Source organism: Doryrhamphus excisus, linkage group LG14, assembly GCF_037039965.1.
Source record: "Doryrhamphus excisus strain RoL-2023G ecotype Guam linkage group LG14, RoL_Dexc_Guam_v1.1, whole genome shotgun sequence".
In the NCBI taxonomy this organism is placed as follows: domain Eukaryota; kingdom Metazoa; phylum Chordata; class Actinopteri; order Syngnathiformes; family Syngnathidae; genus Doryrhamphus; species Doryrhamphus excisus.
Genome location: NC_136370.1, coordinates 13531612 through 13552568, shown reverse-complemented (window position 1 = coordinate 13552568; position 20957 = coordinate 13531612). Strand labels below are relative to the sequence as shown.

The following is a 20957-nucleotide window of genomic DNA, read 5'->3' as shown; positions in this document are numbered from 1 at the left end:
ATAACTCCACCAACCTTCACCGCGGCAGAGTCTGCTTTTGCCTTATATCAGCCAGTAAATTCCTCATTGTTGCGACTACCATTCCGGCTCCACGGGGAGTCTTTCTGAGCGAGCTTCTCCATCTCATGCCCCCTCTCCTTTACCGGGTGTTCTGTAAGAGAGAGAGGGGTGGTGTTATTGTGTCTGCAAGCACATGCACACACGTCCCCACTGGGGAAGGCTTAACCGGGCTACCCTGCTGTGTTACGGTCTAGGATAATATGCCCGCCACCCCAAGGAGACTGACTGAGTGAGGCTAACACTGAGCCTGTACGGAGTTTCTCTAATCCCAAGCAGGATCAATAGTGAGGCGCAGCCACACACGTCTTTCAGCATCTCTGCTGCCACTGATAATTAAAGGGATTTAGCCCATAGGACAAAAAGGGAACACTAAAGATGTTGGATGAGAGGAGAAGGAAGCTGAAACACGTTTAATGATTGACCACTGCAACGCAAGCTGTAGTAACAATAATGTAATATCATAGCATTCAGCTACCAGTTACCCTCCATTTATGACATTTGCTACAAAAGCTGTTTGGGCAAAGTAATCACGGACTTTTCACTCGTCTCCCATCCAGCAGGCTTATGGAATCTTCTGCTTCTGCACTAGCAGGCTCCCACAGAGCTTCTTTCCTGAGGCTATACTTAATCTGCTGAATCTGGCACCTGTATTTTGGAGTTTATGATCCACATTTTGCAATGTAAACTGTATATTCACACTTTTTAGCTCTAATTTGCACTGCAAATCCTTTAGTAAGTGTTGCATGCCAGCTATACACCTTACCACTCAATTAACTTTAAATATGCTGATATGGTCTACAGCAGGGGTCTCAAACTCAATTTACCTGGGGGCCACTGGAGCTAAGGTCTGGGCAAGGCTGGGCCGCATCAGGTTTTCCAAAAAAAAAAAAAAAACACATTTATTAAAAACAGAAGAATATACAACCTTTTTCAGTGCTTTGGTTCCGATTTTCTACAAGGCGGGGTACACCCTGCACTGGTGGCCAGCCAATCACAGGGCACATATAGACAAACACATGAACATTAATCAAACGTAATAATTTTTTCTGGGTACATGATACCATACAGCATCCATATCAAACTTGCGCGGGCCGCACTAAGGTTAAACTTTCATATCAAGGCGGGGGCCTCAAACTAGTGTCCTGCCGGCCACATATGGCCCGCGGGCCGTGTGTTTGAGACCCCTGGTCTACAGTTATTTACTGTACATGCTTTTTTTACATGCGCCCTGATGCAACCCCTACCATTTATCCAGGCTTGAGACTGGGACTGGACATCACCAGTGGCTGGTGTTGGGGCGGAGTCAAATCATTGGCACAAAAGGCAGTAGCATATAGCATTACACCACTAGGGTGGTCATGTACATACATTACCCCTTGAATTATACCTGTAGATGTTCCTATATTTGGTACATGTAGCTTGCACAATGACAGTCAAGTTGACCCCACCTCTAATCCAATGTCATATTGTAATTGGAGTTACTGTCTTATATGTTATTTAACTATATCAACCTCACCAAGATACAATTTTTTAAGCTCTATTGGTGGGTATGCTTCATTTTCTCGCTAATAGTGTCTGACAAGTTTTTCATGCCTGACTTGACCTCGGTATTAGAATCATGAAGTCTTCCTGGTTCACTGATTTGGATTTGATTAGTAGTGATCCGCTGCCACATCAGTTGTTCACATAACAATGACTATTACCCAACTGTGTGCGTAAGCACGCTCACCTCCTCCATCACCCAGACATTTTTTTCTCATCTCCCAAGAGAGGCCAGTTAACCTGCTGCTGCATTCAAGAATAATGACAGGCTGCTGAAAGGTTAGGACACTCTTAATTGAGTTCTAAAGCGGTCGGAGGTGAGGTGATGACATTTCTCAGTCGTCTTCTGTGGTCAATGTGGACGACATTGAGGGGAATGCAGGGAAACTGCAGGGACATGGTTCATGTATGTGTGGGCAAAAAGTGATACACAATGCTGCTCATTGGTCATTAAATAAATTAGATAAATACTTCATTAGTATAGTATGTTAGATACAGTGTCTGGTATGGAGCAAAGATGATGTTTGTTTTTGTAGCTCATATATTTTTTTATGTTTTCCTCAGAAAATTCTGCAACTTCTGCCGGAGAAAATCTACAACCGGTGGCAATTTCACAGTATCGGTACGTATTATAAACTTTCTTTTTCATCGCTATGCTTCCATGACATTTAGCGATGCCTTCGCTTTCCACAACAAAGAGAAAATAATTAGTCTTAGAATGGAATATAAATGAGAAATGCTACTTAGCGATTCATTTGAAATGCAAATAAGTAATCGAGTTGTGATGGCATGATTTCACTCCCGCGTTGAATGGAAAGTCCTTTCAAGATGTGATAACCCCAATTACAACGGTTGTTTGTCAGCCGTCTGTGTCTTAACAGTGATGGCTCATGATTGGCCCTTCAACATCCCTTCTGTCTTTAGTTTTGAAAGACAATGTTTCATGCACCTGTAACATTCTCTGAAACAACTTAAAGCAGGAATGCGTCGTCGTCCCACATTTATTGCTTTCAAACCCGACCACGTGAAGTGAATTTCCGCAAAGTAGAAGACAATATTAATAAATGGAATGTTTTTGTAGTTAGAGCAGAGAAAACCTGCTTCAATTTACCTTTTATTACCATTATTATTGCCCTGTAGACATGAAATATCACCCCTACAGTCACCTTTACACTTCTGGTATTCTTTGTTTACACTACATTGTGCAACTATTATGTGCAGGTTACGGGGTCACAGCAGGGACACGAGACGGCCACTGCTTTAAGATTTATTCACAGACACTCCAAACATCACAACAGCATTTTTATATGTGTGTATCTGTAGTCTAAATAAACAGACCAAGAAAAACGGCCTTGTGATTGACTGGCAACCAGTCTAAGTTGTAGTCCACCTTTCAACCGAAGCTTTATTCCAATAAATGTTGACAGCAACCTTAAAAAATGTTTTCCTGAACCTGAATCTAATTTCACAGTCCAAATTTGTTGACAGCCTGTCATTCCTCCTTAGACATGCCGGTGTGTATGCAAGAGTGTCCATACTCTCACACCCACAGACACACACACACACACCACCCAAGACATTTATCAGACAGCTAGCTCATTTGATTAGAACAGACTGCTGTGATGAATGCATGCCACTGCCAACTGATGTTAATTTTCATCAGAAAATGTGACATCTTGCCCCCCCTTTGCCCACCATTCTGTCTAAGGCCACCTATCAAGGGCAATTTGCCTCTATGAAGACCACACTCCCCCTGCCTTCTTTGTAGTGTGTGTTGTGCTGTGAGCATCAGTGTTGTAGGGAGGTTTGTTGACAAACATCTTAACAATAATCATTTGTCTTTTTTTTCAGGTTCTATTCTGAAAAAGCTTCTACACACTGGAAATTCATTCAAGGTAACTGCTGTTTTCATTCAAATATAAGTATTTCATCAATACTGTACATGGACATTACCATCTGGCCTCTTTTAGTATGTAAAACTTGCTCTGGTTTCTCTTTTGCATAAAACTTTGCCTATCCACACTAATCGCCATATCCTCTTCCTACTTTAGATCCGATGCGAGGGGATCCGTCTCTTCCTGCTATGGCTGCAGGCGCTGAGAGACAACTGTGCTGAGGAGCAGTTTCTTATATTTGCCTGTCTAGTGCCAGGTTTCCCCGCAGTGCCCTCATCCAGAGGGCCTTGCACCCTTGACACCATCATATACAACCCCTTCTCTAACCCCCCCGATGGTGAGCTGAGAAAATTCATGTGAGGTTCTTGTTGTAAGCTTCAGCACTCAGCGGTGATGATGTGATTCTTCATGTAAATGTGAGCAGCCAAGGTGGTGCCTGAAGAGATCACCCCACTTGTTCCTGCTGTGGTCGGTGAAAGGGTAGCAGATGACCAGACTTGTTACATCCTTGAAACCCTGCTCAAGTTCATGGTTATCCAGGTAATTGTTCAAGGAAAACTGCAGTTTATTAAAAATGTTGGCCATCATCCGCAATATGTGAGACACACTGAAACACTGTCTTTTTTCTGTGCGTTCTCAAGATATCAAAACAGTTAAAAATGTTAAAGTTAACCTTGACTGACTCTCTTTACATGTTTTATACCTTATAACGCACAGAAAAGAGATAGAGACTTGTGTTCACACCTTTTATAGACTTTTTTTTTTACTGCCTTCAATCGTTGTGCTGCAAACAATGAACTGTCAGCCTGACCTTGTCAGTCTTTGTTTCTGTCTACCTGTCAGGCATCCAGTTTAGAGTGGAAGAACAAAGAGAACCAGGAGACGGGCTTCAGGTTTCTCTTCAGCCTATTCAAGAAGTACTACCTTCCACATCTATTCCCCTCATTTACTAAGCTCACAAATCTCTACAAGCCTTTATTAGGTAAGGTGGTGTGCAGTTCAATACAGTACATAAAATATGTCCTTGTTTTCTATAACGATGCTTGATAAATGTTCTTTATCGGTTGGTTTGAGGTTCTCATTTTTTTATGGTCACTCCAGTTTTCCCACATTCCAAAAATGATTGTGATTGTGTTATTGTGATTGCACATTGCTTTCCCGCTCGGATGAGATCTCTTCTTATGCACTTCAAACCTCCGGGAGTCAAGCGGTGGACATTTTAGTGATCTAATGATGTACTAAAAAGCCCAATTGGTCTTAAAACTCTGCTGTCATGTCCCCTTTTGCATAAGGGTCATTTTATCATAAGAAACAATAAGGTGTAAATAGTAAACACAGGCCACACAGTCAGGAGATCAGGACATTTCTGTGTGGAGTTTGCACGTTATCCTCATGCATGGGTTTTCTCCGGGTACTCCGGTTTCCTCCCACATTCCAAAAATTCCCAAAACATGTATGTTAGGTTAATTGGCGACTCCAAATTGTCCATAGGTATGAATGTGAGTATGAATGGTTGTTTGTCTATATGTGCCCTGTGATTGGCTGGCAATCAGTCCAGGATGTACCCTGCTTCTCACTCGAAGACAGCTGGGATAGGCTCCAGCATACGTAAGTGGCATAGAAAATGGATGGATGGATAGTAAACACAATAATGTTCTTTTGTCTAACCTTTACACTTAACATGCTCCCAGTTTTTCCCCCATCATTAACTTTCCAACTATCTTCCACTTTTGCTTCCCGTATCAGACCTCCCACATCATAGACCAAAACCCTTGTATGTACCAGTGACAAGGAACAACGAGAGCACCTTCTGCACCAGGGACCAGTACCTGGCACCCCGTGTGGCCTTCATCACTTGGCTAGTCACCTTCTTCCTGAAGAAGAAGTATGTCAGCAGTGCTTTGGCAGCTCAAAGCAGCAAAAATGGCACTGAAGTCCTTCCCAAACTCATCCAGGTGGGCACTATGAAACTGAACAATATGGTCTGTTCTACATTAATGATGAGAATGAATGAATTATGGGTGGCTTATAAGGATGAGCGTGATTCAATAGATGTATTATATGGTGTATCTGAACATGTTCGGTGTGTCCAGACTGTCACTGCAGGCAGTATCAGCCAGGAGAAGGAAAAGGAGAAGATTTTAGACGGCGATACAAATGGACCTGCAGGGGAGCCGGAGAAGAGCCACTCCAATAGCAGCACACTGTCAGACCGACGGGCCAGTGATTCCAGTTTATGTAGCATCGAGGAGGAGCACCGCTACGTCTATGACATGGTGCATGCCATCCTACTATCTACCAGAGACAATGTGAATTTTGTTAACGAGGTCTTCCACCAGGTAGGTTGATGGGATTTTTAATGAAGACTATGACTTATTGTCTCGTCATGTGCTATCATGAGATTACACGGTTTCTATCGCCCTCTGCTGGCCGTTTGTTGCAAAGATCCCTCTTAGTAACATATTTTCCATGTAATATGTAACAAATTGTGTTCTTCCCTCCCAAGGCTTTTTTGTTACCATCCTGTGAGGCATCAGCAACCAGGAAGGTGATCAAAGTGTACCGAACATGGATACTGCAGGAGAAGCCCAGCTTTATGACAGAGCCTGACAAAATTATACAGGAGGACGAAGTGGATGACGGCACGGAACAGATCATTAATGCAGAGAATAACAACATGCAAGCACAGGTACTGATGGACATAGATTCCCTTGTTTTGATAATCATACACAATGTTGTAATTATTAAAATTTAATATATTATGTATTATGTAATATCTTGAATGAGCCCCATCTCCATATTTGAGTGGCCTTGTCATTAAACAGAAATTGGAGAGTCATGGCCACAAGCGGTCGTCAAGCTGGGGGAGGACTTACTCTTTCAGTAGTGCCATTAGTCGAGGCTTGCTCACTGAGCAGCAAAACAGGGACATCAAAGCAGGCATACAACCCACACTACAGGTGTGTGTCATATATTCTGAAGTATGTTTTACATTATATGGGCACCAATAATCATATTTGTTATATCTGCACTCACACTTGTGTAGGTGTTCCTGACCAACTCTTCAAATGTGTTCCTCCTGGAGCCATGCCAGGATGTACCCAAGCTTTTGGAAAATCAAGTTGAGGTCTGCAAGTGTGTGCTCAGCATCTACCGGCACATGATCATGGAGCACACAATGAACTCACAGACATGGTCAGTGGCGTTGTTTTCTCAACCTGGCGCTCCAAGGTGTGTTTTCTCTCACTCCAAACTTTCTTCTTTTTCATTGTCTGCAGGGAGCAGATGTTGCAGGTACTACTGAGAATCACTGAAGCTGTGATGAAGAGGCCTTCAGAAAACCAAAGAAAAGACATCTTTGCTGAAAGTTTGGCATCTATACTTTTTCGGGTATGTCTGCACTTGGGGAGTATAACATTTCTTATATCACACAGCAGCTCAGATATCACTCCCACGTTATATTGTGATTTTAAGAGATTATTTAAATAATGATTGTTGAATCTTGGTAGACTATGATCTTTTATTAGTAAAAAAATATTGAAATACAAGTGATATGTGGTATTGTGGTCACTAGGCTGCAATAGTGTCACTAAACATTACCTGACTTTCGGTAAGTCAGCCATTGTATGTCCGACATGACAGAGTGAAAAAAGTTATCCTCCAATTCCGTGTGGAAGTGGGTTTTTTTTTTTGCTTCTGAAGTTTACACAAAATATCTTTAAGGTTAGCTGGCTAGCTTGCTAGCTGGCAGCTGTCTCGCGTCCCTGCAGCATAACAGTTGCGCTGTGGGATTTAAACAATGAATAATAGGAGTGTAAAACTTTGTTTGCAGTGCTCTAATAATGTTAAAAACTCTATTTAAAAAGTCATAAACAGGTTTTCTATGCTTTAACTATGAAAATATTAAATTATATATTATATTATAGATTATATCGCGGCCGTGTCTGGAACTAATTAACTGCTACAAACCAGGGACGACTGTAATTAAACAGAGGACTAAGTGTTTCAAATTACAGGGCGGCAGAAGCTCGCTGTCTGAGGAATTGATATGAGGCCGGAGGGTTATCGTTGAAATGCCATTGTAAATGAAAGAAGAAACTAGTTGTTATGACGACTGTCATAAACACCAGTGTTAAAAGTGTACCCGTTCATCTTTTATCCTTGTTTTTCATTCAGACCATCATAGTGGCATGGGTGCGAGCCAACCTCTGCGTATACATCTCACGGGAGCTGTGGGATGAGCTGCTAACAGTGTTGTCATCCCTGACTCACTGGGAGGAGCTAGTGACAGAGTGGGCCAGCATCATGGACTCCCTGACAGCTGTGCTGGCCCGCTCTGTTTATGGCCTCGACATGGCTAATCTACCACTGGACAAACTCAGTGAACAGAAGGAGAAGAAGCAGCGAGCACGTGGTGAGGAGGTCATCTGATACAAAAAAAAATGCTCTGCTTATTTTGTGTAGTCTGATAACATTAAGCCGAGTTCGACCATGCAATCCATGCATCTTTTAGCTTCAAACATAACCTTGCTCCGATTTGCCACCAACAGTGTTTTCGGAGAGATAAGACGTGCATGCAGGCCCTCATCAGACTTGTGTCCAAAACATGTCACCCGTAGTACAAAATAATGCAACTCAATGATGATTAGAAGGTCAATCAGTCAGGTGGATGTGAATGTAGCAACACGCATGCATCATTGGACATGTTGGGTTTGAACCCTGTGTTGGATCAAGAAAGCATACTATTTCAACCACATGGGGGTGCTAAAGTTAGACCTTTAACAGGAAGGTTTAACGTCTACTTGTATCTTTGTGTGACCCATTTTTGGTTTGTTCTGTGCAGTTTAAAATGTGTCTTGCCAAAGTAGTTGTAGTAGTATTATATTAGTCAATTCATTTCTATTTTTTTAAATTGCTCCACTTTTGGTGTTTTTGAGGGTAGAAATAGTTAACCTAATGGTTTTAAATGTGGGAGAAAACCAACACACACACAGGGAGAATGTTTTTTTTTTTAAACAAATGCATATTGTGGTCTCCCTGGCAGGAGTGACACCGGACTCTCAGAAGGCAGCAGCAGTGGCACGTTCCTTCTCATTAAGTTGGAGAAACCAAGGGGACGTGAGCGGGCCAGGAGTTCAGGAACCAATGAGGATTCGCTCTGCCACCACATCTGGTGCTCCTGGTGTGGAGAAAGCTCGCAACATTGTCCGACAGAAGGCTTCTGGTAAGGATACGCGCTATGACAAGATGCTACTATTGTATAGGTATTTGTATTCTCCACTTTAATCAAAGCAGGGTATTACAATTATTAAAGGTGTTTTTATCTCCCATTTCACAGCAATATTAATTAAGCTACGATTATTATTTTATTATATGTAGGCAGTGACGGAAATTATTTGATCCCATGTCACTTTACCCCTACAAATAGTTTAATTTGTTATGTCTCCTCCAAATATACCAATATGCGTTTCTGCAGGGATATTGGATGAGACAATAGGACATCACAATCTCAAATTTTACAAATACAAGATTAATTCATAGCAATTATGTCAACCTGGATCTTCTTTTTTCGACAAATAAATAAAGTCATTTATTTTTATAGGGCAAAATGTTGAATGGAAAGAGGTCATCTTATATTTAGTTTTTACTTGAATCTTTTGCCAGCTTGCTTGAAATTTTCAGCTCATTTAGAGTTCTTTATACATATAAATAAATAAATATATTTATATATACATATATATATAATCCTGCCATTTATCTTTCTGTTCAAAAAAGTACAGTCAAAATGGGCATATTTAGATTAATTGCGATGAATCTTGATTAAGTAATTTGAAAACTGTGATTAATTTGGTTATTTTTTTGATAATCATTGGACAGCCCTAATAAAAAGATGAAATATAAGAATTAAACATAACACTACATCATTTTCTAAAAAGGACAACTCCTTACCTTTTTACTCAGTTGCTTTTTTTCAGGAGAAATTAGAATTGGCATGAGAACTAATAAAGTCCAATACGCTGCTTATTACTGTAGCTTTCATAGGAGTAGACGCTTTAACATGCTGAAGGCTACGATCTTTATCCTTAATGATGGTTGTGATAATCAAACATATCATTGGTGAGTGTTTCACCGCCGCCGTCAGAGGTATGATGTTAATTTTCACTTCTAAGATGATGGCTTTTGTTTTTCCATGGCTTATTTCTACCAGAAGAGCCTTATGCCTTATGCTTGGAAGACATTTATGAAATGCAAAAAGTTAATTAATAAGCAAAGTTATTCAGTAGCTTCGAATGAGACTCACACCGTATTCATCCGCTGCGCTCAAGATGAGTGCACACTACATCCTTGCAGCGTGTATTAATTTGCTTTGCGTTCTGAAACTGGTTGAGTGCAGTGTTTATGGACCAAATGAACTTTTTAATTAATGTATGGGAGCACCTATGTAAATACGAAACGCTCGTAAAGCCCAGGACCACCTGTATTTCACTCAATCAAATATAAGTTTATATTCTGGACTTTTTGTTCATATTATGTCTCTTTCTGTTCAAATGAATCTACTGGAGAAATTGTGGACTGTGCATGTAAGTGGGTAAACCTTCTAAATAAGTAGCAAGGGATCTAATAATTGCAAACAGACCACATGAGTCCTTATAATAGATCTTTTACGTGTATATTTTCTATTCTTTCTGCCTTTACGTAATAAGCTGATGACACTAAGCTTCTGGTGCTCTCCAATGCATTGACTACATTGAGATCCACGTGACAGGTCCATGTATACACCAGCCCAGGTGCCACTGAAAGGCCAAACACCACTGACAGAGAGCTCCAGCAGATGGCCCCCATTGTGCCCTTGACTCTATTTCCATGTCTTGACAGTATGTCAAAGGCCGGCTTAGAACGCCCATTGTCACTAGCTCAGTCCAGACACAGCAAACGACCCTTATCTGATGGAGATGTGGCAGGCTAATTATAAGTTGAGGCGGTGGTAGAAGAGTAACTGGCTAAAAAGCCTGTCTCGCTTGTATGAATTTTTGGTCTAGACTGAATCTCATTGTGGAAGATAAAAGACAGCCAATCCTTTTTCCTTTTCACAATTACCCCTAATGCTCTGAAATGACAAGCTTGTTCAACAAGGAACAGCATTTGAACCTGAAGAAGGAAGACCAAAATAGGTTGTGTGTGTGTGTGTGTGTGTGTGTGTGTGTTTGTGTGCACACTGACACATCTGTGTGTCCTAATGGGCAGTGTACCCCGGTGCAGTTAGTCTGCATCTGTGCACACGCACTGTTAGACATTAAACACAACCGCTTCAAATTCCCTTTCCTTTCTTTGGGCCTAATTGGATTTCTCTCCCATTGATCTTCAAAGGACCGACAGCTCTTCTTCCTACTCCTCCAGAGAAGGTCCGCACATTAATTGCAGCACACTTTTTGATAGTTTCATTAAGAGTGTAATTAATGCTCATTAACATGCATGAATTGGAAACAGTGGCACGCTGTAGCAGACACAATGTATCTCCCACTGAATGGCATAATTAAAGTGCACTGAAAGCGTAGAATAGAAGACTCCCTTTTCATTGCTCACTTTGACATTAAGCCTGAAGTACCATCCACATCCAAGGGCACTACCTCATCATTGACAACTGTCAAAACTTGGCTGCATTTGCTCATGCAAATCCAAACTCTTAATGTTTGGTGCTGGTCTTCATAAAGAGAGGATATTTCGTCAAGTTGTTGTTGAGCCGACTCAGTTTGGACTTTAGCAAATTTGTCTCCAATTGTAATCAATCAAAGCACCAATTGGGCAGCCTTTTCAGAATGAATACAACCGACAACCATAAACCGTAAATGCTGCTTGACCTATTAAACCCTATTTCCGAATGTGCTCCGAAATTGCAAGCCACGGCCTATGGAACAACACACACATTATATTTGTTGTGAGCGGATAACAGGGATTTGGCAAAGTTTAGCTACATACATGAGCTATAATTGATGTTTACCTATATGTAAATCAAATTGTAATCACACAATGACTCCAAATTGTTGATCGCTTCTCTGAGACCACTTTTGTATATATGTAACACATGACGGACATGTACATATACCTGTGTATGAGGTGACAGTGGTGACAGCATTGACCAGCAATCATTTTCCTTGGGTCAAATGACATCAAGTTTTTAAAGGAATTTTGCCCACATAAGGAATGTGAGAGAAGAATGTACGTCTTTGCCATTTCTGTGTGTTCAAGATAGCTGCCTCATGCTGGCAGTTTTTCCACTAATAATACAGATAATGGGCTTCGGAACATCCAAAAACCACCAACAGCGCTCCGTTTACACTCCGTGACTTTCATATTAACCAAGCTATAAGGACGTTGTTATTGCAGGAGCTAACTCCGAGGAACTACTTTTCTGGCTTAGTGTCACTCACACAGCCTACTTCAATAGAATGCGACAGGACGTCAGGCTATACTGACTGGGAAAGAAGAACGATAGAAACATTTTATGTTTTCTGTGTATACAGCTAGATCAACTGTGTACATAGCACTATGTTTCAGAATCAATATTATGATGACTTACTTATTATGATGACGGTTGTCCTTCTGGTGCATATTTTACTTTTCCCCCATCCTGGTTTAAATTTGGTCTTTGCATTCACAAGTACAGTACATGGCCGATTTTTCCCAACAAATTCATTAAACATGTCAATTAAGTATTTTTCTGTATACGGTACTCCGTTATTATTGAATACTATCTTTGCTCTCTTTTATTCCTTCCTTTTCTGCCCTCTTTCTCTGATGGAAGCTAAGCGAAGCCAGTCCATCAGCAACTGTGTTCACCTATGCGAGACAATTCCCACTACTAAAAGCGTTCCTATGCTGCTCCACACTGTGAGCTCTTTCTTGCCTGGTGTCTCTTCTGGTAACTCTGCTTGCTCTCACAGACTCTCAGGTAAAGTGCATTCTGGGAGCTGAATGTGTTGGTGTGTTTGTGACATCCACCTTTTACTTTTTTCATCCACTTGTCGCTGTCCCATCATAAACCATCTTTTTTTTCCGACTGTGCCACTACTTGGTGCAGAGAGTTTTTAACTTTTCCACAGACCTTCCTGTGAGCTGAACCTTGTGGAAATAACTTGGAATGAGATGTGTACATTCCCATTGCATGTGTGCATGCCCTAATTTTGCTCATTGCTTTTCCAAGTAATGATTGTTGTACATATTGTTTCATCATGTTGCGTTTCCCTCATTTACATGCTGTCTTCTGCTCTGTTCATCAGATGTAGAGGAGTGTCAGCTTTCAGAATGCGGGGAGGAGCTAGGAGGAGGCGATAGCCCACTCCCACGCAGCAGCAGCACCTCAGACATAACCCAGCAACTCTCTGACACATTGCAAGGTACCAAATACATATATTTGTTTGTCTATGTACATTATTATATATTATATTATATGTATATTTTGAAATAGGTGTAATGAAAATTCCATGGTTGAAAAATTAATTAATTAATGGGCAATACTGGTCCATAATCGACCGTCTTGGTGATATTACTTTGGTTTTATTTGCCACTGGTGGTTTTATTTGCTACTTTTAACAATGTGCGGTTATCTTTATACATATTTTCAATGATGTGGTGATGATTGAACACTAAAGTGTGCACTTAAACTTTAAGTAAAAGGTTCTGAGCTGCAGGGCAGCAGGGTTAGCATACAGGCCACACAGCTAGGCGACCCAAGTTCGACTCCACCCTCGGCCATTTCTGTGTTACATTACACTGGAAAGTGGGATGTTTAGTTTCCATACAATGATATATGAAAGAAAAGAAACAAAGTACACCGATCTGTATTTTATCTTTTTACTATCTGTTTAACATCTCCCCCGTTCCACTCTACAGCCCAAAAGAGAGAGCACTCCCCTACGTCCTGTGGTTCTGATAGCAGAACCTCTGAAGACAGAAGAGACAACAGTGAGCCCCCAATGGTGAGTGGCATGTTCTGTGTTTTAGTGTTACAGTAGACTATAGACTATAATGCAATCCATATCCATTTTGTCTGCCGGGTGGAGGGTCTTACATAATGGTCTACGAAAAATAATTAGTAAACATGAATGTATATTATTTATCTTCTGCTCATAGATCCTGATCCGGCGAAGCAGCAGTCCAGCTGAGACAGAAGATAATTCTGATTACCAGCAGTACACAAGGGCAAAGCTCCGAGAGAAAAGTCAGAATGAAGTCTCTATGTGTTTTCCATCTGATAGTACAATATAGAGATAAAAGTATCTGGTCACCACCCTCGACAACAAATTCATGTCTTTATGGACCTTCTCAAAACTTTTCCCACAAAAATGGAAGTATGGAATTGTCTGTAACCTCTTGCCCTTGACAAGATGAAAAATTAAGACTAGGGGAGTCTTGTGTAACTCTCGATTGATTAATGACTAAAGAAGTGTAGTGTATATCTGTAGATTAACTGTTAACTGAATTAATCAATTTCAAGCATAACTCAATGCAGACTGTCCTTCCCAGGCGAGAGTATAAGTAGCGAAACATCCAACGGCTACCTCAACGAAGCAGAGGTTACCTGGCAGGCCTTTGAGGAGGAGGCTGATAGTCAGTCCACCCAATCAACCCATATGGATGTGATTGCTGACCCGCAGAGCCAGGGGAGTCTGCTGCTTAGCCACCATGAAGCTCTAGCAGGTGAAGAATGAAAAAGGGGGCACACTGACACAACTTCTACAACTATTACAGATGATTTTCTCACAGGGTGGATGCAGTACAGTTGCCCTGTTAGAACTGGGTTTTGCAAGGAAAACTGCATTTTGCTCAGTGAGCACCCCCCCGCCCCATCTGTAAAACACATGCCCACACACACATAAAGACACTCTTGTGCGTGATTTTTTTTTGTCTGTGTTGTGATCATCAAAAAGTTCTGTCTTTGTCACTCTGTTCCCTTCCCTGACCCCAATTTTATACCTATCCCTTGTTCATAGGTCCCGAGTGTGCGCTCCCTCCCTACTCTACACCCCCACCCGAACACCTCAACCACTACCACTATCCTCAGAACCCCCCCGCTTCCCCAGCCCTCGTGGTGCACACTGAGTGCCCGCAGGATTGCCCCCTGGACGACAACATGCATCAGTCTGTCTTACATATGCCACACCACTTGGGTATTTCTCCATAGCTTCTACTCATCACTCAGTCCTCCATTCTCTCCGTTGTTAAACATCACCTTGACTTCTCGTCTTTACATTGCACATTTTCCTCATTCATTGACTGAAACAACTAATCTCTGTATGGCTTGGGTTAATCACTCTGCATAAACTACTGCGGTGTCTCCTGAGATGCGCTACACTCACATAATCAATGTCATGCTCCAATCACCTAATCCCTTTTTCACGCCTTTGTTGACCACTAAGGGGTGCTGTCCTCCTACAAAGCCAACTCAACTCATTTGGCTGCTGCATGCCACCATGTGTGTTTTACACAGCTAAGCACTTCTGTGGACAAGTATTGAATCAACTAGTGGTGAAATGGCTTCTCTAAAAAGCCCTTCCTCACTTGTTGACTGAATCCCACATCTCATTGATAAACCTTTTGGCTCATTCTCTGACACTCACAACTACATATGCTGTACGGTTGCTACCAAGTTGGAGTTTGTTAAATGCAAACTTTTCTTTCCCGCTTCCCTTCTTTTCTTTGACAATGTAGACAGTAGTGAATGCCTGGCTGATGATGTCAGCATAATTGCTGGAGGGACCCTGACAGGATGGCATGCCGATTCAGCCTTCGTCCTGTGGAGGAGGATTTTAGGTATCCTTGGAGATGTCAACAACATCCGATGCCCCAAAATCCATGCCAGGATCTTTTCCTATTTGTATGAGCTCTGGCAAAAACTCGCCAAGGTACAGGGAAACACATTCTGTCATGTACAACGTTTCATGGAAAATTGTGCTGCTTGTTTCACCTCTGCAATGTTAAATATGCGCTCACAGATCCGGGACAACCTTGGAATCAGTGTGGACAACCAGTCTTCTCCCCCCCAGCCTGCTTTCATCCCTCCCCTCCGTATGCTCGCCTCATGGCTCTTCAGGGTATAAACAACACGTATTGTATACAGTCATCCCATTTCACAGCTTCACTGATCACGGTTTTAAATATATTAATCATGCCGTTTGGTGGTTGAATACAGCTTATTAATAGTCATAACATGCACAATTCAGCTAATATTACATATCTTTTGCCTAAATTAAGCATTTACATGCATATAAATGAACATTAACATGCTCTCTGAAATCCAATATAATGAAAATTGATTGGGAGGAAAAAATTGTAAAATGTTTCTTGAACAACTCAGAGTAAATCGACTTATCGTACTTTTATGACAGGATAATCTATTTTAAGGTTAATTGTATTTACTGTAAGATCTGTGTTTGAATCCCCGTAGGGCATCTCTATGTGGTATTTGATTGTTCTCCCCTTGCGTGTGTGGGTTTTCTCCGGCTCCTCCGGTTTCCTCCCACATTCTGTGCCATTCTACGATTGGCTGGCAACCAATCCAGGGTGTACTCACCTCTCGCCCAAAATGCATATCGCCACTACCCCACTAATGATTGAATAAATGTATGACCCATATATCATAACCATATCAAAGTTTTATATTCGTTATTCCCTGTCTCTCCCACACAGGCCACCATGCTCCCAGCAGAATACAAAGCAGGCAAACTGCAGGCCTACAAGTTGATCTGTGAAATGATGACCAGGCACCAGGATGTCCTCCCCAACAGTGACTTTCTGGTGCACCTCTATCATATTTTGCATAAGGGCTTCACAAGTGATGATCAGGTATGACCAACAGATGGCACCACTGTAATAGGAATGTAGTTAATCGCTATACTTTGCACCAGGAGTGTTGTATTTTGGTTTTCAGAAAACATATACTTGAGAGATGCCATTATTGGTAATGGTAAAGGTTTGATTTTATTTGAACATACATGCAAGTTACAATGGAATACATCACATGATTCAATTCACAGTTCCACATGTCCAACAGGAGTAGGAAGCAGCAAAGCTTGGTATTGCCATAGTTATATGTGCTGTGGTTTGTTGTTTACCAAATAGTAAATTAGACCAGTTATTTTCTATTTTCATAAAACAGGGAAAAAATAAATTTTGGCCAATTTTCTTAAACAGGAGGCTTCTACCGTTGCAACCAAATTGCTCGTTTGTCAAACAGGATACCTGGTCGCATTAGTTTATCTTTCATAGCCCTAATGTCCACAAATACACAACTACGAGGTTTTGTAAATAATTACACTATATTTTCCTCCTGTGTAATAGCAAGGTGTCCCAATATTTTTGTCCATATTTAAGATGCGCATGAGGACACATATATATCATAAGCACACAAGCCCATCTTTATTTTAATGTCAGTTAGGATGTTGAAGAATGTTCATGTTTTGGCATCTTCCGGGTCTTTTCGTTCTGCCTTCATATTTAAATCTGGCCTAACGCCATTCCTTCCAGACGATGCTGAGTGAAGATGAATGGAGTCCTACCACCACAAAAAAAAGACAAAGAATAGGATAAAAGTCTGGGTAGGGGGGTATTTTGGATACAAGTATGTGTGTGCGTGTGGATCTGCCCTCCTGGCTGGGTTTCTATTGCGCCTTGGCAGTGCGACAAGCTTATTAGAATGTTTTCAATATCGTTAAATAATGTTTTGAGCCCCTGCCGTGTATTCGTGATTAATTAAGGATTGACGTCTGTCGCGCTCCGTTAGACTGACAAGTCGGCCAGGGGCCCAGAGTGGGCTGGCCTTCCTGTTTGTACGTGTGTGTGTGTGTGTGTGTAAGTCTGTAAAGGAGCGGGAGGAGAGCCAGGGGATCGCAGTCTAGAGTGGAGCAATGAGGGGGGCACACTGAGGGACAAGGCAACATTCTCCCGCTTTTGTTGCAGCTCTGTATAATGCGTCAGGGGGCCAGAGCCAGGCTGGCCACTGAAGCATGCTCAAATTGGCCAGAGAAAAGAGTCCTCACGTCACACAATAGAGGACAGCCGCACGCCTGCTTAACATAAGAAAGTGGCTCTTATTCACCCCTCCTCCCTCCTCTCCTCTTCTAAGCTGCTCTACTCCACCCAAAAAGGAGAAAAATCATATATTGGATGTATATACTGTAAATCTATACTTTTTGGTGCATTGATTCCAATTTGCCTTTGAAAGTCACAACTCAAGTTGTATTATGTGATTGTGTTAGTGTATTTAAATAATTAAAGATATCGTCTGAATTCATCTTTTAACTTTTGCATAGAAAAAGGAGATGACATAATCACCCATGCTCTGTAGACAATTGAGGGGGAATCCCTGTATAAGTCCTTACCATTAAATTCAGATAAGCCTAAAGCAAAATGACGGTTCCCTTGGAGGGATTGGATTGTCACTGCAACTGACAAGAGGGACAAGGTCAGGGCTATTGTCCTTATAGTCTGTCCTGTTCTGCTCTCATAAAGACATGACAATGCCATGACAGCAGTAATCCATCCAGGAGGTCATTTGTCTGTTCTGCAACACATTAGACAGAGCAAAAGTCGCTGGTCTTCCACTTGGTATATCTTTTTTTTTACCGGTGAGCAGTGGTCAGAGGAAGAATAACTATAGTTTTGCCCCTTTGTGACATAACAGAGGAGCGGATTTCCCTATATATAAACTCTCCACCCTTCCCCAAGCTCTCCTTCATTACTTCTGTTTTACTTCTGCTCAGGCAGAAGTTATTGTAGTTGGTCATTCCTAGCAAGAGAAAGATATTTTCATCTGTCAACAGCATTTAACATGTGAATGTTGCTGGAGCCAGAAGCAATGCGCTGTCATTAATTTTGGACACATTTTGCGTCCATGCGGTACCCTTCATCCGGCTTCTGAGTTCCACCGCACCGACAGCACCTCTGACAAAATGTGTCCGACAATGAGCGCTATTCCTCAGACAGGAGAGGTTGCCACACGTTCAGCTTCCCCTGAGCGCTATCTCACTAGCGGTGCTACGGGGTCTCCACAGCCAGGAGCTCCTAAACACAATAAGTCCAATAATACATACTAAATACAGCTGGAATAGGTGCAGATTCTGCAAAATCGAAAAGGTTTTCTGTGCTGGTTATTATGTGTAGCTGCTCTATAGGAGTCCACAACTCAATACAAAGGGTCGGAAAATTTACAATTTACAAAGATGCAAACACATTTATCAGCGCACCCATTCATTGTCATCATTAGTTGTATTCTTTTTCATAGTAAACGGGAAACCTCCATGTTTAGCGAATAACACGCAAGAAAAATATTTGTGTACTTTACAACGCAACGTAATGTCGGAGTGCACCCTGTCACCCCAGAGGCCGGCTGGTGGACAGGGTGTGCTTTACGTGAAATGAGGTCAAATGAAAAGGTGTCTCTATTCATTCAGATACATTAGTGTTTCTTTTGTTGATGTGTGTGTGTGGGGGGGGGGCATTCCTTCTGCCAAGACACTGCCACACATGGGCCTCGGTTCCCATTTCTATACGCTCCTTAAATTTGCGCAATAAAAGACACTTTGCATTCTACATTTGTGGCTTCCTCCAAAATGCTCATTTCAAGCAATCAAGCAACAGTTTGTTGTTTGCTAATTACCTGTGACTGCACTGCACATTATGTTTCAGAGGTCAATTACCAACAAAATGAGGGTAAAATGGGCCCTCAAGCTCCTTCCATCAATTTTCCACAGGCAGTGCATCCTGTTGGATCCTCTTCCAGCATATTACCTTTTGTGTGTTTATTCTTTTTCTTTTTTTTTTCAGCATCTCTGTGATTGTCCGAGCTTGGGTTTATGGTTGACGATAGAAAGGCAGTATGGTACCACGGACAGAGCAAGGGGAAAATTTTATGTTTTTATGTATGCTAAGGTGCCCCTGCAGAAACAGCCCAATGTTTGAACTGTGGGATTTGCACAATTTTATGGCCAAGAAGGCAGATGTTTCCAGGCTGGACATTGCCTGTGTACACATATGCATGAGCCAGTGTAAGATAAGACGGAGAGAACACTTACTGCATAGCCATACGCGGTACATGTGTTTTTCTGCAATGGCCAGTGTCGCTGTTGTATTCCAAGATAATAAAAAAATATGTCCGGTCTTTTGCTGCTTTATTTGACATTCCTGCTGCCTTTTGAACACCCAGCTGCATTCTTAAGCAGTTTGTACAACCTACTTAGCATATGCCAATGAAAGGAGACCCATCTGCTACTGAGCTGCCTGCACCTCAGCAAAACAATACATTGTCTGCTACTTTAATTACAGGTTTGCCTATGTGAGTGTGTGCGTATGTGTGTGTATACATGCGATTCACAAAGGTGATGGTCTTTTGTTTTCCTTTTTTTCCTCGATGAGCAATCCATCTGCTGCCTCCTTTTTTCTGTTGCTGCTTTAGTGTCCCGTTGAGGGCCTTACTCTCCTCGCCACGCTTAAACTGCTTAGTCTACCTGTTGGCAGACGGGGGGAAAAAAAGCTTTCTCTGTGCCATGCCTCGTACTCCAGGAAAAAGCCTATGTTGCTGCCAAAATGCACAGAGCGTGTTTATTTTCGCTGTTATTTTTCTTATTTCTTATGTTATTAATTGCACTGTACTGCACCATCATGGATATACAGCATACTGTATTACAAATGTGTTGTTTATGTATGCACCAGGATGTATTAAACACCATCATCCGTTCCTGCTCTCCACGATTCTTCTTCCTCGGTCTGCCGGGCTTCACTATGCTGGTTGGAGATTTCATCACTGCTTCTGCCCGTGTCCTCAGCTGTGACTCTTCAGAGGTACATGCAGGCTGTTTTTGTTTTTTGGTATTTTCCTTGTCAAAAGTTGCAAAGTATACTCTCAGATATACGCTGTATATCTTCTGTTAGAAATGTTGTCGGAAATATATAAAATTAAGCACGACATTTTTTTCACAATATATGTGGAATTGCACTTTCACAAACGGTGTGTGTAAGTCCTGTCAATACTTTCCATATATGTGTGTCTTCCATACAAACACAGCGATAAATCAGTGCATCAGTGATGGACATACTGTAGTAGTGCTATGAAAAAAATATTGATGAATTCCAAAGCTATTTGTGATATTATATTTTCCCCTTCCTAGGCTCCCAGGATGGAGGCTCAAACAATTCTCGGCTCTTTAGTATGTTTCCCCAACCTTTATGTCCACATTCCAGTCCTGCGGAGTGTCGCTGGCTCTGATGACATTGTTATAGGAAATGAGGATATCAAGGTGAGAGGGTGAAACATCAAAGGGGAATTCTGTCTTCTTCATTACTATAAAATGTTTTAAGACCGTGGATGACTTCAATCCCGGGATGCATTTTATAGGACATGTAGCTGGGAAACCACGGTATGTGTACGTGGAAGGAATGGACTGCCATTTAATAACGTGTATTTGC

General features: G+C 41.7%; 1 protein-coding gene across 7 annotated transcripts in view; it reads left to right on the top strand.

Annotated features, from left to right (window-relative positions):
* ralgapa2 (Ral GTPase activating protein catalytic subunit alpha 2) overlaps positions 1 to 20957 on the top strand; it is an 84835-nt gene that overhangs the window by 15423 nt on the left and 48455 nt on the right. For 5 of the 7 annotated variants that reach the window (XM_058089886.2, XM_058089887.2, XM_058089889.2 and 2 more), the window contains exons 4-27: positions 2167 to 2224; positions 3454 to 3497; positions 3654 to 3834; positions 3922 to 4037; positions 4341 to 4479; positions 5244 to 5452; positions 5591 to 5836; positions 6004 to 6186; positions 6323 to 6457; positions 6544 to 6692; positions 6776 to 6887; positions 7674 to 7911; positions 8542 to 8721; positions 12301 to 12447; positions 12776 to 12892; positions 13389 to 13474; positions 13629 to 13716; positions 14022 to 14195; positions 14489 to 14665; positions 15207 to 15400; positions 15491 to 15589; positions 16185 to 16340; positions 20205 to 20333; positions 20660 to 20788. In XM_058089886.2, coding sequence (XP_057945869.2) covers positions 2167 to 2224; positions 3454 to 3497; positions 3654 to 3834; positions 3922 to 4037; positions 4341 to 4479; positions 5244 to 5452; positions 5591 to 5836; positions 6004 to 6186; positions 6323 to 6457; positions 6544 to 6692; positions 6776 to 6887; positions 7674 to 7911; positions 8542 to 8721; positions 12301 to 12447; positions 12776 to 12892; positions 13389 to 13474; positions 13629 to 13716; positions 14022 to 14195; positions 14489 to 14665; positions 15207 to 15400; positions 15491 to 15589; positions 16185 to 16340; positions 20205 to 20333; positions 20660 to 20788 — 3486 coding nt within the window. The remainder of the gene's footprint in view (positions 1 to 2166; positions 2225 to 3453; positions 3498 to 3653; positions 3835 to 3921; positions 4038 to 4340; positions 4480 to 5243; positions 5453 to 5590; positions 5837 to 6003; positions 6187 to 6322; positions 6458 to 6543; positions 6693 to 6775; positions 6888 to 7673; positions 7912 to 8541; positions 8722 to 12300; positions 12448 to 12775; positions 12893 to 13388; positions 13475 to 13628; positions 13717 to 14021; positions 14196 to 14488; positions 14666 to 15206; positions 15401 to 15490; positions 15590 to 16184; positions 16341 to 20204; positions 20334 to 20659; positions 20789 to 20957) is intronic. The other 2 variants (XM_058089891.2, XM_058089888.2) reach the window with 2 other exon arrangements.